The sequence below is a fragment of the Rattus norvegicus genome, chromosome 7 (assembly GCF_036323735.1).
Source record: "Rattus norvegicus strain BN/NHsdMcwi chromosome 7, GRCr8, whole genome shotgun sequence".
Taxonomy (NCBI): domain Eukaryota; kingdom Metazoa; phylum Chordata; class Mammalia; order Rodentia; family Muridae; genus Rattus; species Rattus norvegicus.
The window spans coordinates 7,124,678-7,136,483 of record NC_086025.1 but is presented as its reverse complement, the minus strand read 5'-3'; the positions used below and the strand labels follow the sequence as shown (position 1 = coordinate 7,136,483).

The 11,806-nt window shown below is 32.7% G+C and overlaps 1 protein-coding gene across 1 annotated transcript; it reads left to right on the top strand.

Annotated features, from left to right (window-relative positions):
- Positions 1–9,738: 9,738 nt before the first annotated feature.
- Olr1057 (olfactory receptor 1057) lies at positions 9,739–10,677 on the top strand. The gene has a single exon (NM_001000072.1). It carries the CDS (start codon positions 9,739–9,741, stop codon positions 10,675–10,677), a length of 939 nt encoding a protein of 312 aa, NP_001000072.1.
- The last annotated feature ends 1,129 nt before the right edge of the window (positions 10,678–11,806 follow it).

Genomic DNA, 11,806 nt, shown 5'->3' with positions numbered 1-11,806 from the left:
CTGTTTTATTCAAATATATAGAGGAAATGAAGAACAGAAATTCATATTACATCAGCAGAATTTTAAAGAGGACTTCCCCATTTTGACTTTTTTTCTTTATACCATACATCATTTCAAGCTACCTGTTCAGTGAAATTCTTTGACACAAGTATGAAAAATTCTTTTACTTTCCAATACAGATACTTAAATTACTCATTCTCTTAAACATTGAAGGATTTGAATATACATTTTTCAATGTCTCTGTAGATTTTAGAATTCAGGATGTGACTTTCAATAAGACTCCGTACTAGAATGCCTGCACAGAAAGCTGAAAACCTGAGTGTGATTCCTTAATTCTACCAAAACTAACATATTTTAGTTTTAAATTTTAGTCATAATTTTAAAAAAAGGTTTCAGATTATATTTTATGAATGTATAATGCTTAGTTAATTATATTGCCATATCTTTATGACCATATACAAAGAAGGTAAAATAATAACTTGTATTTTGCCAATTCAGTGGGTATTTTACTTAAGAGACTATTATCCTAGCTCCTTTCCAACACTTTTGATGCTCACAGAATAGAAAAAAATATTACAAGTTGCCAAACTTTCATTTAAAAAATCACTTATTTTCTTTATGGTTGATATTTTAAAGTAGATTTTATTGTTTTTAAGAGCAGATATGTTTAGAAATGAAATGTATGTATGCATGTATGTATATGTATATGTGTGCATTTTGAAACCTAAATTCTGTTTGTTTGATGTAAAATATTCTTTAAGTTTACTGGAAAGTATTTTTGAATATTCACTAACTATAAACAATGCTGAAGTAGCCATGTTGGTGAGGATGAATGGATACAGGTTCTGACATTTTTGGGAGGAACAGTCTTATATTAAACTTCCATTTCCTCTGATCCTTACAAACACTTTGCCTTGAGCCTTAAGTATAGCAGTTTTTTTTTTAAAATAGATATATATAGTGGGACTGGCACCACAATTCTGGATTTTGATCTACCATATTTTTCTGCAAATATTTCTGCATATTGAAAAGATATTTCCTTTAAAAGGATCAAGTGAGTGTAAAGACAAATATTTAGAAGTCTGAACAACATGACTACCTAAACATAACCTGAATAAGGAAAATACCACTAGACATGCTAACATTGAAATAAGAAAATTCATGTTGCCTCACCACAAACAAAAAAGTACAGCAACTAAGGAGTGCTGAGATGTGGAGAAATCATCTTCTCTGATGAAAAGCATATTAATTGGTTAGCCAATATCAAACTTTCATTCTTGAAAAAATATGTATGTGTATGTACGTATAACTAAGCAGGTTGTATTTTATGCCATTAGGAATATATGTAGATGATGTATTTATATATGTATATGTATATGATGTATATATCTATATGACATACATGTAAAGAAATAGAGACTGTAACTGTGAAAGCATGTAAAGGATCTATATGGGAGTAGAAAATGGAAGGCATAATTGATATGATTATATTATAGTTTCAAATATATAAAAGAAAGAATGCTAACTCAAGGTATTTACTAGTTTTACACATTTTAAACAAAACAGGATTATAATACTCACCCATTTATCTTTTTTCCTCCAAACCCTCCCATTTGTTTTCTCATTCTCCTTTTAGTATACTATTATAACATATGCATATATGTGCACAATTAGATGACTACAACTGCTGAAATTGCTTATCTCTTGTACATAACACACCTGTATGTAATGTATATTTACAGAATGGCACATATAAAAACATCTTTGTATGTTGATATAAATTCCACTAATGAAACCAAGGCATTTAAAAAATAAACGTTTTTACAAAATTTTTTTGTTTGGTTTTAATTTTATTTAGATTTGTTTATATATTATATATGAGTTCACTGTAGGTGTCTTCTGACCCACCAGAAAAAGGCATCAGATCTCATTACAGATGGTTGTGAGCCACAATATGGTTGCTGGGATTAGAACTCAGGACCTCTGGAAGGGCAGTCAGCACTCTTAACCACTGAGCCATTTCTTCGGGCCTTTAATTTTGTTTAATCTTTATTTTCTTTACACTTTAGATTTTACACACACACTTGGTCCACCCTCTAACTGTTTTCCATCCCATACCTCCTCCCAACCTCCTGTCTTCACAAGGATGTCCCCACCCCTCAGCTTCCACCCCATCAGACCTCAAAACACCCTGGGGCCTCCAGTCTCTTGAGGGTTAGGTGCATCTTCTCTGACTAAACCCAGACCCAGCGCTTCTCTGCTGTATATGTTGTGAGGTCTCATAGCAACTCGTGTCTGCTGCTTGGTTGGTAGTCCAGTGTCTGAGAGATCTCAGGTGTCTAGGTTAATTGAGACTATTGGTCTTCCTACAGGTTCACCCTCCTCCTCAGCTTCTCCCACCTTTTCTGTAATTCATCCACAGGGTTCAGTAGCTTCTGTCCATTGCTTGGGTACAAATATTTACACTTGACTTTTTCAGCTTCTCTTTGGATCTTTTGGAGGGCAGTCATGATAGGTCCCTTTTTGTGAGCACTTCATAGCCTTAGTAATAGTGTCAGGCCTTGGGTCCTCCCCTTGAGCTGGATCCCAATTTGAGCCTGTCAGTGGACCTCCTTTTCCTCAGGCTCCTCTCCATTTCAGTCCCTGCAGTTCATGCATGTCCCTTTGGGTCTGAGTTACCTCACTTAGGATGCTATATTCTAGATCCATTTTTTCCTTTTTGTTATAGGTCAAATTCTATTGTAGAGTCAAAATTAATGTTCTGCATCTCAATGAGAATCTTTAAAAGTTAAGGATAATAAACATTATTTTTACAGATATTTTATTTACCAACTTTTTAATAAATATGTTGTGCTTCTCAATGTTGTATTTTTAATTTGTCAATATTTTAGTGATGTAAAACATTTTAAATTTCAGAATGTGTGAAAATGATTTGTTGCCATTAGAAAGATGGGAACTTTAATGCAAACCTAGCTGCACAGAAAAAAAACCCAGATATTTATGATTAATATTTAGAGGATATTTAAACAGTTAGAAAATCAATCCCACTTCAGGCTTATCTTGGATTCCTCAAATGTTTTATATCAAGGAACTAACTCTCATATTTTTAATACTCAAGGGTCTACTGGATATTTCTCCTTAGCAGCTTTATTTTTCTAATATATATCACATGATCATAATAGATAAGTTTGTAGATTAAAGGGAACAAATGAAAAAACAGCTATGACTTTTAAAAAGGCAAGGATAGGATATATAAGTTTGAATGGAGAAAGGGAATTAGAGATGATTTAATTATATAATAATTTTTAAACACAAAGAAACCATTCTTTTAAAGACTTCAAAATCTAACCCAATTTTTTTGTTGATACTAATAGATAAACATGCAAGCAGTGGTGCTGCTCAAAGAGATGGAGAGAACAAACACTAGATTTAGCTGTTTGGATGACAGCTGAGAGAAAAGAAAAACACAGGTCAGTGTTAGTAGAATACACATAGATGTTAAGTTTCTACCAACTAAACAAATGCCTGGGTCCCTGGCCGATTGACATCTTGTCACTCCTGCAACTGATTTCTATGGACCAGACTGTTTGGGACTTAGTTCCTAGTACTTAAGTCTTTAGGGTGCTGACATGTTCATCCCATGTTATCAAAACGAGTCTGCACAAGCTCCCCAAGACTTGGGTATAAACATGTTCACGTGTGTGTGTGTGTGTGTGTGTGTGTGTGTGTGTGTGTGTGTGTGTGTGTTTAGTGTAAATATCTGGTTCTTTGGAGACTCAGCTGTGTCATGTGATATATTTCTGAAGACTGCCAAAAATGGACATTTTGCTGAAGCAGACAATGGGTTGATCTTTTATTGACAATAGACACATGATTTCTTTTTTTTCTGACAAAAGGGCATGTGGTGTTTTCCAAGAGAAGATGCTTGAGAGGACATGTGATATTTGGAAAGGGTGTAAGTGTTACCAAACAGACAGCAGACAATGTGGTAACACTGGTTTGCCTTGCCACTCTTTACTGGTCTTTTTGGGTTTTCCTGATGCTAGTCTTCATAGAAAATGGTGTGGCATTGTTTCACCTTGTCTTCTTTGGTAATCATAGCTTGTAGTGACCTATTAGAGAAAAGTACCCCAAAGAACTTCTTGTGATATTCTGGTGGTTTCTGGTTACTTTCATGAACTCTGGTCTATTGGAAGAGCCTCACGATTTCTTTTGGATGAAATGCTTTTGCTAATTAGTGAATGGTATTTGAGACTGGATGAAGTAACTGCTGCTGATTCACATGATCTTACCTGCTGAAATCTTGACAATAAATATTGGATTCGATCCCAAGAACTATTTCTAAATAGGTCCAGAACCTCCTTTGCTGTATTAACCTTTCTTTTCCACTACCTCTGATGGGTGGTGGCCTGGAAGGGAGGTTAAACCATTTAACAACTCTTATTAAAGTAAGATCCAAAAAACTAAAGCCCAAATATGCGTATGTTCTTAACAGTGTTCAACAATGAATAGCACAGGACAATCTGTGGTAGTTGGTTTTGTCCTTCCACTTACAAGGTTCTCAATCAAATTCTGGTTGTCAGAATTGGCTGAAAGTGCCATTTGTATTTGTGACTGTTACTTCTCTCTTTCTAGGTCTTTCAAAACACTGGTTGGCTAGTTCAACTGAGCTCCTTTGGCTCAAAACTCTTATGCAATCTGACAGATTCACAGTGACTTCTGCAGGTTTCACACGGAATTGCTCTGCTCAGAGAAACTGCCTCTAAATTTCAGAAACTGAACTGAACTGAACTGAGTTCAACTAATTATACCAACTGAACTTAACTCTGCTTTCTCTCTCTCTCTCTCTCTCTCTCTCTCTCTCTCTCTCTCTTTGCTATTGAATAGTCTCTCTTTCCTGTCTGTTCTCATGAGAGTTGGGCCTGTCTTGTCTCTGACTTATTCTGTCAAGTTTTTCTCTGATCTGTCACATTGTTTGCCCCTCAACTAAACTTCATTGTTTGGGATTAAAGATGTGTACTAAAAGCAGGACTGCATTCTAGTTTCTCTATATTTTCAAAATTCAAAAAATTCTACTAATTTTCCTAGCAGGATAATGATAAAAATTAAAAAAACACCAAAGCAGTGATAAGTATCTGACAGACATTATGATAATTATTAATACTGAGTAATGTTTGCATTTAGGTGTTCATAGATAATTGAAGTAATTATCCCAAATTGAACGTGGTGAGATGGCTTTGTAAATAAGTATTTCATATTCTCAAAGAGAATTTATTCCTATGTGTTGTATTCTGGTCTTACAGGCATACTGTGTTGCCACACACACACACACACACACACACACACACACACACCCAAACACACACCCAAACACACACACACACACACACACACACACATACACATTAACTAACTAACTAACTAACTAACTCAATATTCATTTCAAAATCACAATTTGTGTAGAGTTTAATTTAACTCGTTGATATATAACACTGTACCTTTTGAGAAAACAAATAGGAGGAATGTTTCAATTACATACTCAGATATTGTTGCCTTGGTGATAGACTCACACACTGGGAATACAAGCATAGATCCTTAAAGCAATTATTCCTCAGAAGGGATTAATTTGTCATTATCTCCAAAGTAATGATTATCATAGGATTTAGTATTATTTCACACTTCCTACAGTGTTTCTACAGTGGTCCTGAAAGTATGTTTTTTTTTTATTAATTTCAGTATGTATGGAGAGTAATCATACAAGTTCATGCTTGCATCCACCCATATAGGCATGTATAGAAGTCAGAGGCTAACATCAAGATGTCTTTCCCTGGTGACCTGACCTAAATTTTGAGATATGAAATCTTATTGAACCTGAAGCTCCTTGTTTTTGCTTGGCTGGTTGGCTAGAAAGTTAGATTCCAGGAACAGCATCCCTAGATTACAGGCACACTGTATCCAGCTGTTATATGGATTTTGGTGATCCAAACTCATGTTTGATGCTTACATAGTCAGGCCACTTACCTAGTCCCCAATGTACAACTCCCAAGTCCCTAAAGTGATTATTATTAATATAGTACTTCATATCCTTATACTTGTAAAAATTAACATTTTGGAAATGATATCATGGTCCTTGATGGGCTGGTAATCACCATATAATCTAGCTTTAACTGAGTTGTAACAATCCTCCTGCCTCAACTTCTTAGGTCGGGCATTTACTTTTAAGATGAGGTCTAACTGTACAAATAATCTGAATTGAACTTGCCATCTTCATAACTCTGATGCCTAGTACATCACAATCTCCAGCTGGTAACATTTTAATTCAGTGATAAATATGAAAAGCCTATTGGTATTTTAAATTTGCTCTGTATATTTTTAAATCATTCTTTCTTTTCCTTAGGGATACTGTCTCCTTAGGTTTCTTATAAAGAGGCTATTTTACTCTTTAAGTAACAGGGACCTGGTATTATTAGCTAATTTCCAGGAGATGATTTTAGCTTTAATAATTGTTATGAAAGTGTGAGATTAAATTAGTTGTGCATACATGTCTTATCTCATGATTTCTTTGGTATTTTAAAAATGGTTAAATGAATTCCTTGCTATCTAAGGCATGAGCTGAGGTGCTTAGAGATGTGGTTGAAAGTAAATATCTCTTTGAGTTTTAAACTTCACATCTTAATTTTGTGCTATTATTTAATCTGAAAATTCTTTTAATTTTCCTGTCCAAAAGATTAAATATTGTTTCAATGAGTATAATTGCTTTTTATTATAATTGTTCACATACTCAAGAAAAAAGTGATGATAATATGTTCGATTAATGGTAAGTAATATAATGACAATAATTTTCTTTAAAACATTTAAGAATAATTTATTTATAACAAAAATAAAATAAAAGGACAACATCAAGTTCAGGAGGGAGAAGTTGAGGGACACTAAGGTGACATAGAAGGAGGCAGTGGTGAATAAGTGTGATCAATGTAGATTGCATAAATCCATGCGATTTCCATAGAATACAACATACTATTTAAAAAATTAAAAAAATATATAATGAAACTTAATATAAATGACTAAATCATAAACTTTGCTTTTCTTCATTGTATAAAATATTTATAACTTCTAATCAACGATATATTTATAAAATAAAAGTTATAAAGTCTGATTCAGGTACTTATATTTGAATTTCTAGGTTTTGAACCTGAAGCCACACTGGAAAATTGTAGAGAAAATTGTAATCCTCCTGTTGGCTAATTAGTGAAAAGCTAGTCATGTTAGAAGTCATTCAAACATGAAAAGTTAGAGGTTACTTTTCCCAAGAGCATCAAATATACATGTTTTAGTACATTATTTAAAAAAAGGTCCTTTGAAAATATTGATTGTGATCAATGTATTTTGAGCAAGCATAACTTTTTGAAAATTTATAATTGCCAAATTCAGTTGTTGAAAAACAAATATCTTTTTCTTATGTTTGAAAATAGTGGGATATCCACATTTGATTACAGACAGGCTAAGTTTTTTGCCTGAGAAAGAAAATGGATATATTAGGAAAAAGAAAAGTACCAAATGAAAACAAGATCCAGGAATGAGGTAATGAATTAAATCTTTCTTTGAAACTCTATTTTGGATGTAGATTCCCTGTAATTTCTTCAAGACACAAGTAAGATTCCTGCTCTCTGGATCTTGTGATTTTTTTCCCCTATTTTGGGAAATCCCCTGAGCCTTACCTATAAGGGTTGTCTTGTCTGTGTAGTCATTGGGGGCTGGACATTGCTAGGTCAGTTGTACTCAATTGTGACCAGTTGTGGTTTTCTGTGATGGCCTCAATCCACTGCAAATAGAAGCTTCTGTGATGAAAGCTCTACTTATCTGTGTATATAATGATAACATTTACATGCAGTTAATAATTATGAATGTTAGCTGTAGTAGATTCTCCTCTAAGATCCAGGACCTCCTGGGTAACTGACTAGGTTTCCAGTACCAGGCATACTTTCCTTCTTGTTGAGTAGACTGTAGGCCCAATTACAGAACTGTTGGTTGCTGCTAAGACATGAAACCCACTATTTCCTTTTTAGGAGTTTATTTCAGGTCTGGTCATTATTGATAGGTCAGATTCATAAGCCTCAATGTTTATAGGATACAGATTGCATCTCCACTACTTGGCAGTTTTCAAAACTAATAAAAGAAATGGTTACCATGAGTTTTAAAGTAAATTAGAGAGGGATAAAAAAGTTGGAAACAATATTAAAAAATTTAAATTTAAGAAAAACTTTTGTATTCACAAAGCAATAATAAAACTTCCTAAAACAGAAAATGATTTTGAATGATAAAATGTAATAAAAGAGTTGTAATATAACTTAACTAAACATTTTAATTTCAAAAAGTCAATGTAGAATATTTTGAATTCCCCTAATTTTTATTATCCTCAAGTTTACTTGAAAAAAATTTAGTAATTTTAGAAAATAATAATGAAAATTTAATCAAGATATTTTTATCTGAAACCATGACTAGATATATCAGTCAGTTATCTTACAGATATTTCATTCTAGTATAAAAATATGTGAGCTAACAACACAAGATTTGATCTTTTTCTTTGATATATATAATGTTGACAAGACTTATACTAATTATGTAATCAAACTGTAGATTAAATCTACTGGGAGAATGTTTTACTTTTAAGTGTTATCAATTTTGTAGGATATCAGATTTGTGGATGTCTTAAGCACATGAAAGTTTTAGATGTTAACAAAATATACAGTTTCTAAAAAGTCCCCTGGAATTCCTCTTGTGAGATAATATTAAGCACTCTTCATAAATTGCACATTTATTCATGTTTTTACACTATATTACCTAAGTAAGATCATTTCTAAAAGTATTTAAAAAATTATTTAGGGGTTGGGGATTTAGCTCAGTGGTAGAGCGCTTGCCTAGCAAGCCCAAGGCCCTGGGTTCAGTCCCCAGCTCCAAAAAAAAAGAAAAAAGAAGAAAAAAAAAGAATTATTTAGCTTTAAATAATGCGATTGTATTTTAGCGTTTACTAAATGTCATAGTATATAACCGATATCTGATGCTGACATTCAAGTTTTATTTTCGTAAATATTTAATAATCTCTCTCAATTGTTTTATATTTACTTATTATTTATTTTGCATTTAAACTTAATTTCTTGATTGTATTACTCTACAAAGTTGTCTGTACGTCACAGAAAAGCTATAAGAGGTAACAAGACATATACTTCAGGATGAAAATTAAATGTTACTAATAAAACTAAAGATTTCAATTTATTATACTGACATAATTACCCTTAGGTTAAAAGACTAATAATATTAATGGAATTTTTATTCCAAATGCAAAGATATTTAATAATTTACAGATTTATACTTGGTTTCAATTAAGTCAAATTTTAAATAGAAAGTTCTCAAGTTAATAAAAAAAAGAAAAAAAAAGAAAGTAAAAATTCCTAAGCTCTTACAAGTTGCTCACATCAGTTTCCAATGGTGAGTTGAATTCTCTATTACCTTTGAATTCAGACCGGAGAACTATATTATTGTTATATAGTCACAACCATATCTCTAATATCCATGGATAATGTATTTGAAAGGGCTATGCTAAAGAATATGGATCTTGTAAGTTTTTTGTTTACTGGATATACATATACTAATGTGGATATATATATATATATATATATATATATATATATATATATATATATATATAATCTTTTTGTTCTTAGAACTTGACAAAGAGAAATGAAGAACCATACAAGACAGATAGAATTTATTCTTCTTGGACTGACAGATAATCCTCAGTTACAGATTGTGATTTTTGTATTTCTTTTACTAAATTACTTTCTGAGTATGATAGGGAACTTAACTATTATTGCCCTCACTCTGCTAGATCCCCTTCTCAAGACACCAATGTATTTTTTCCTCCGTAATTTCTCTTTCTTGGAAATTTTATTTACAACAACCTGCATCCCCAGATTTTTAATCACCACTGTAACCCAGGAAAAGACAATTTCCTATAATGGCTGTATTTGTCAATTATTCTTTTACATATTCTTGGGAGGCACAGAGTTTTTCCTTTTGGCTACCATGTCCTATGACCGCTATATTGCCATTTGCAAACCCTTGCACTATGCATCTATCATGAGCAGTAAAGTTTGTCATCAGCTTGTCCTAGGTTCTTGGGTAACTGGATTCCTGGTTATTTTCCCCCCACTGATTATTGGCCTTGATTTAGATTTCTGTGCTTCAGATGTCATTGACCACTTCCTTTGTGATGTTTCTCCTGTCCTACAACTGTCCTGCTCAGACACAAATTTACTAGAAGTGACTGCTTTCATCCTAGCTCTCATGACACTCATTGTCACATTAGTAATAGTCATCCTTTCTTATGCTCACATTGTCAAGACAATTACAAAATTCCCTTCTGTTCAGCAAAAGAAAAAGGCCTTTTCCACTTGTTCTTCTCACATGATTGTTGTTTCCCTCACTTATGGGAGTTGCATATTTATCTATATAAAACCTTCAGCAAATGAAAGAGTGACTTTGAGCAAAGGAATAGCTGTGCTCAACACTTCAGTTGCCCCTTTGTTGAACCCATTCATTTATACACTGAGGAATAAACAAGTAAAACAAGCCTTTGGAGCCATGTGTAGAAAAATATTTTCTGCTTCACAAAGGTAATAAAACTTACATGATTTGCCTAAAGCAGAAAAGAAATTTTAATAATGAATATCTACAATTAGTTATTTGTGTAATTTCAACTTGCCCAGTATTAGAAACTAATCTGTTGTGGTTGGGGATTTAGCTCAGTGGTAGCGCGCTTGCCTATCCAATGCAAGGCCCTGGGTTTGGTCCTCAGCTCCAAAAAAAAAAAAGCCTAGAAATAGAAACTAATCCATCATGTGCATTTTTATTTTAATTTTCTTTTACACAAGATCAAAATGTCTTTCTATTGTTGAAATACATAATCTAAATTAGCTTTGATATATAAACATATAGACATAAATATAATAGGCACAAATAATTAAAAAACTGTTACTTAAAGAAACATACAGTTACATTCTTTAAAGGCCTTTGATAATTATAATTTTGTAATTATACAGGTTTATTTCTTAAAAATACTTTCATGGATTAATTCATAAAGTGATATTTTGAACAAGTTAAGAAAGCACAATTTCTGTTAATCAAAACACATAGTTCATTTATGTAATAGTTTCTCCTTGCATTGATAAAGTTTAAATTATATAGATAATAAAATATTATTTTGTACATAGAATGTTGACTGTATATTGGAGTTTTTAGGTTTGATACTAATGCTGATTGCAGTTCTTTGATCGCCAACTGCTAACCTGGATTGCAAGTGAATCTCATGAATCTCACAACCACAAAGGCCTACAGTTTCAGGGCATATGCAGGCTTGTGGCATAGAGGATAATGTTTCAGACTAGTAAATGTTCTTGCCTTACCTTGTCTCAGTGTTATATGGGATAGCTCTAGAAACAGTTTTCCATACTGATATGAAAATAGCTGTGATGTCCAAGACAAGAGGAGAGACTACAGATTGCCCTGGCTGCCTAGGCTAATGCTAAGTTGGGTTAAACCAATGTTTAATAGCTGTAACAAGAACATTTATGATTCAATAATATAATAAAATCTAAAGAACCCAAATCAGAAGATTTGGATAGTATAAAAATACAAAAATATTATTTTGAGAAGTATAATGAGAGTTAAAGATTTGAATAAATAATCCATGCAAAACAGTGATATTAGAAAGATAAGTTTCAAGTTTGTTATTTGAGAAAATGATTCA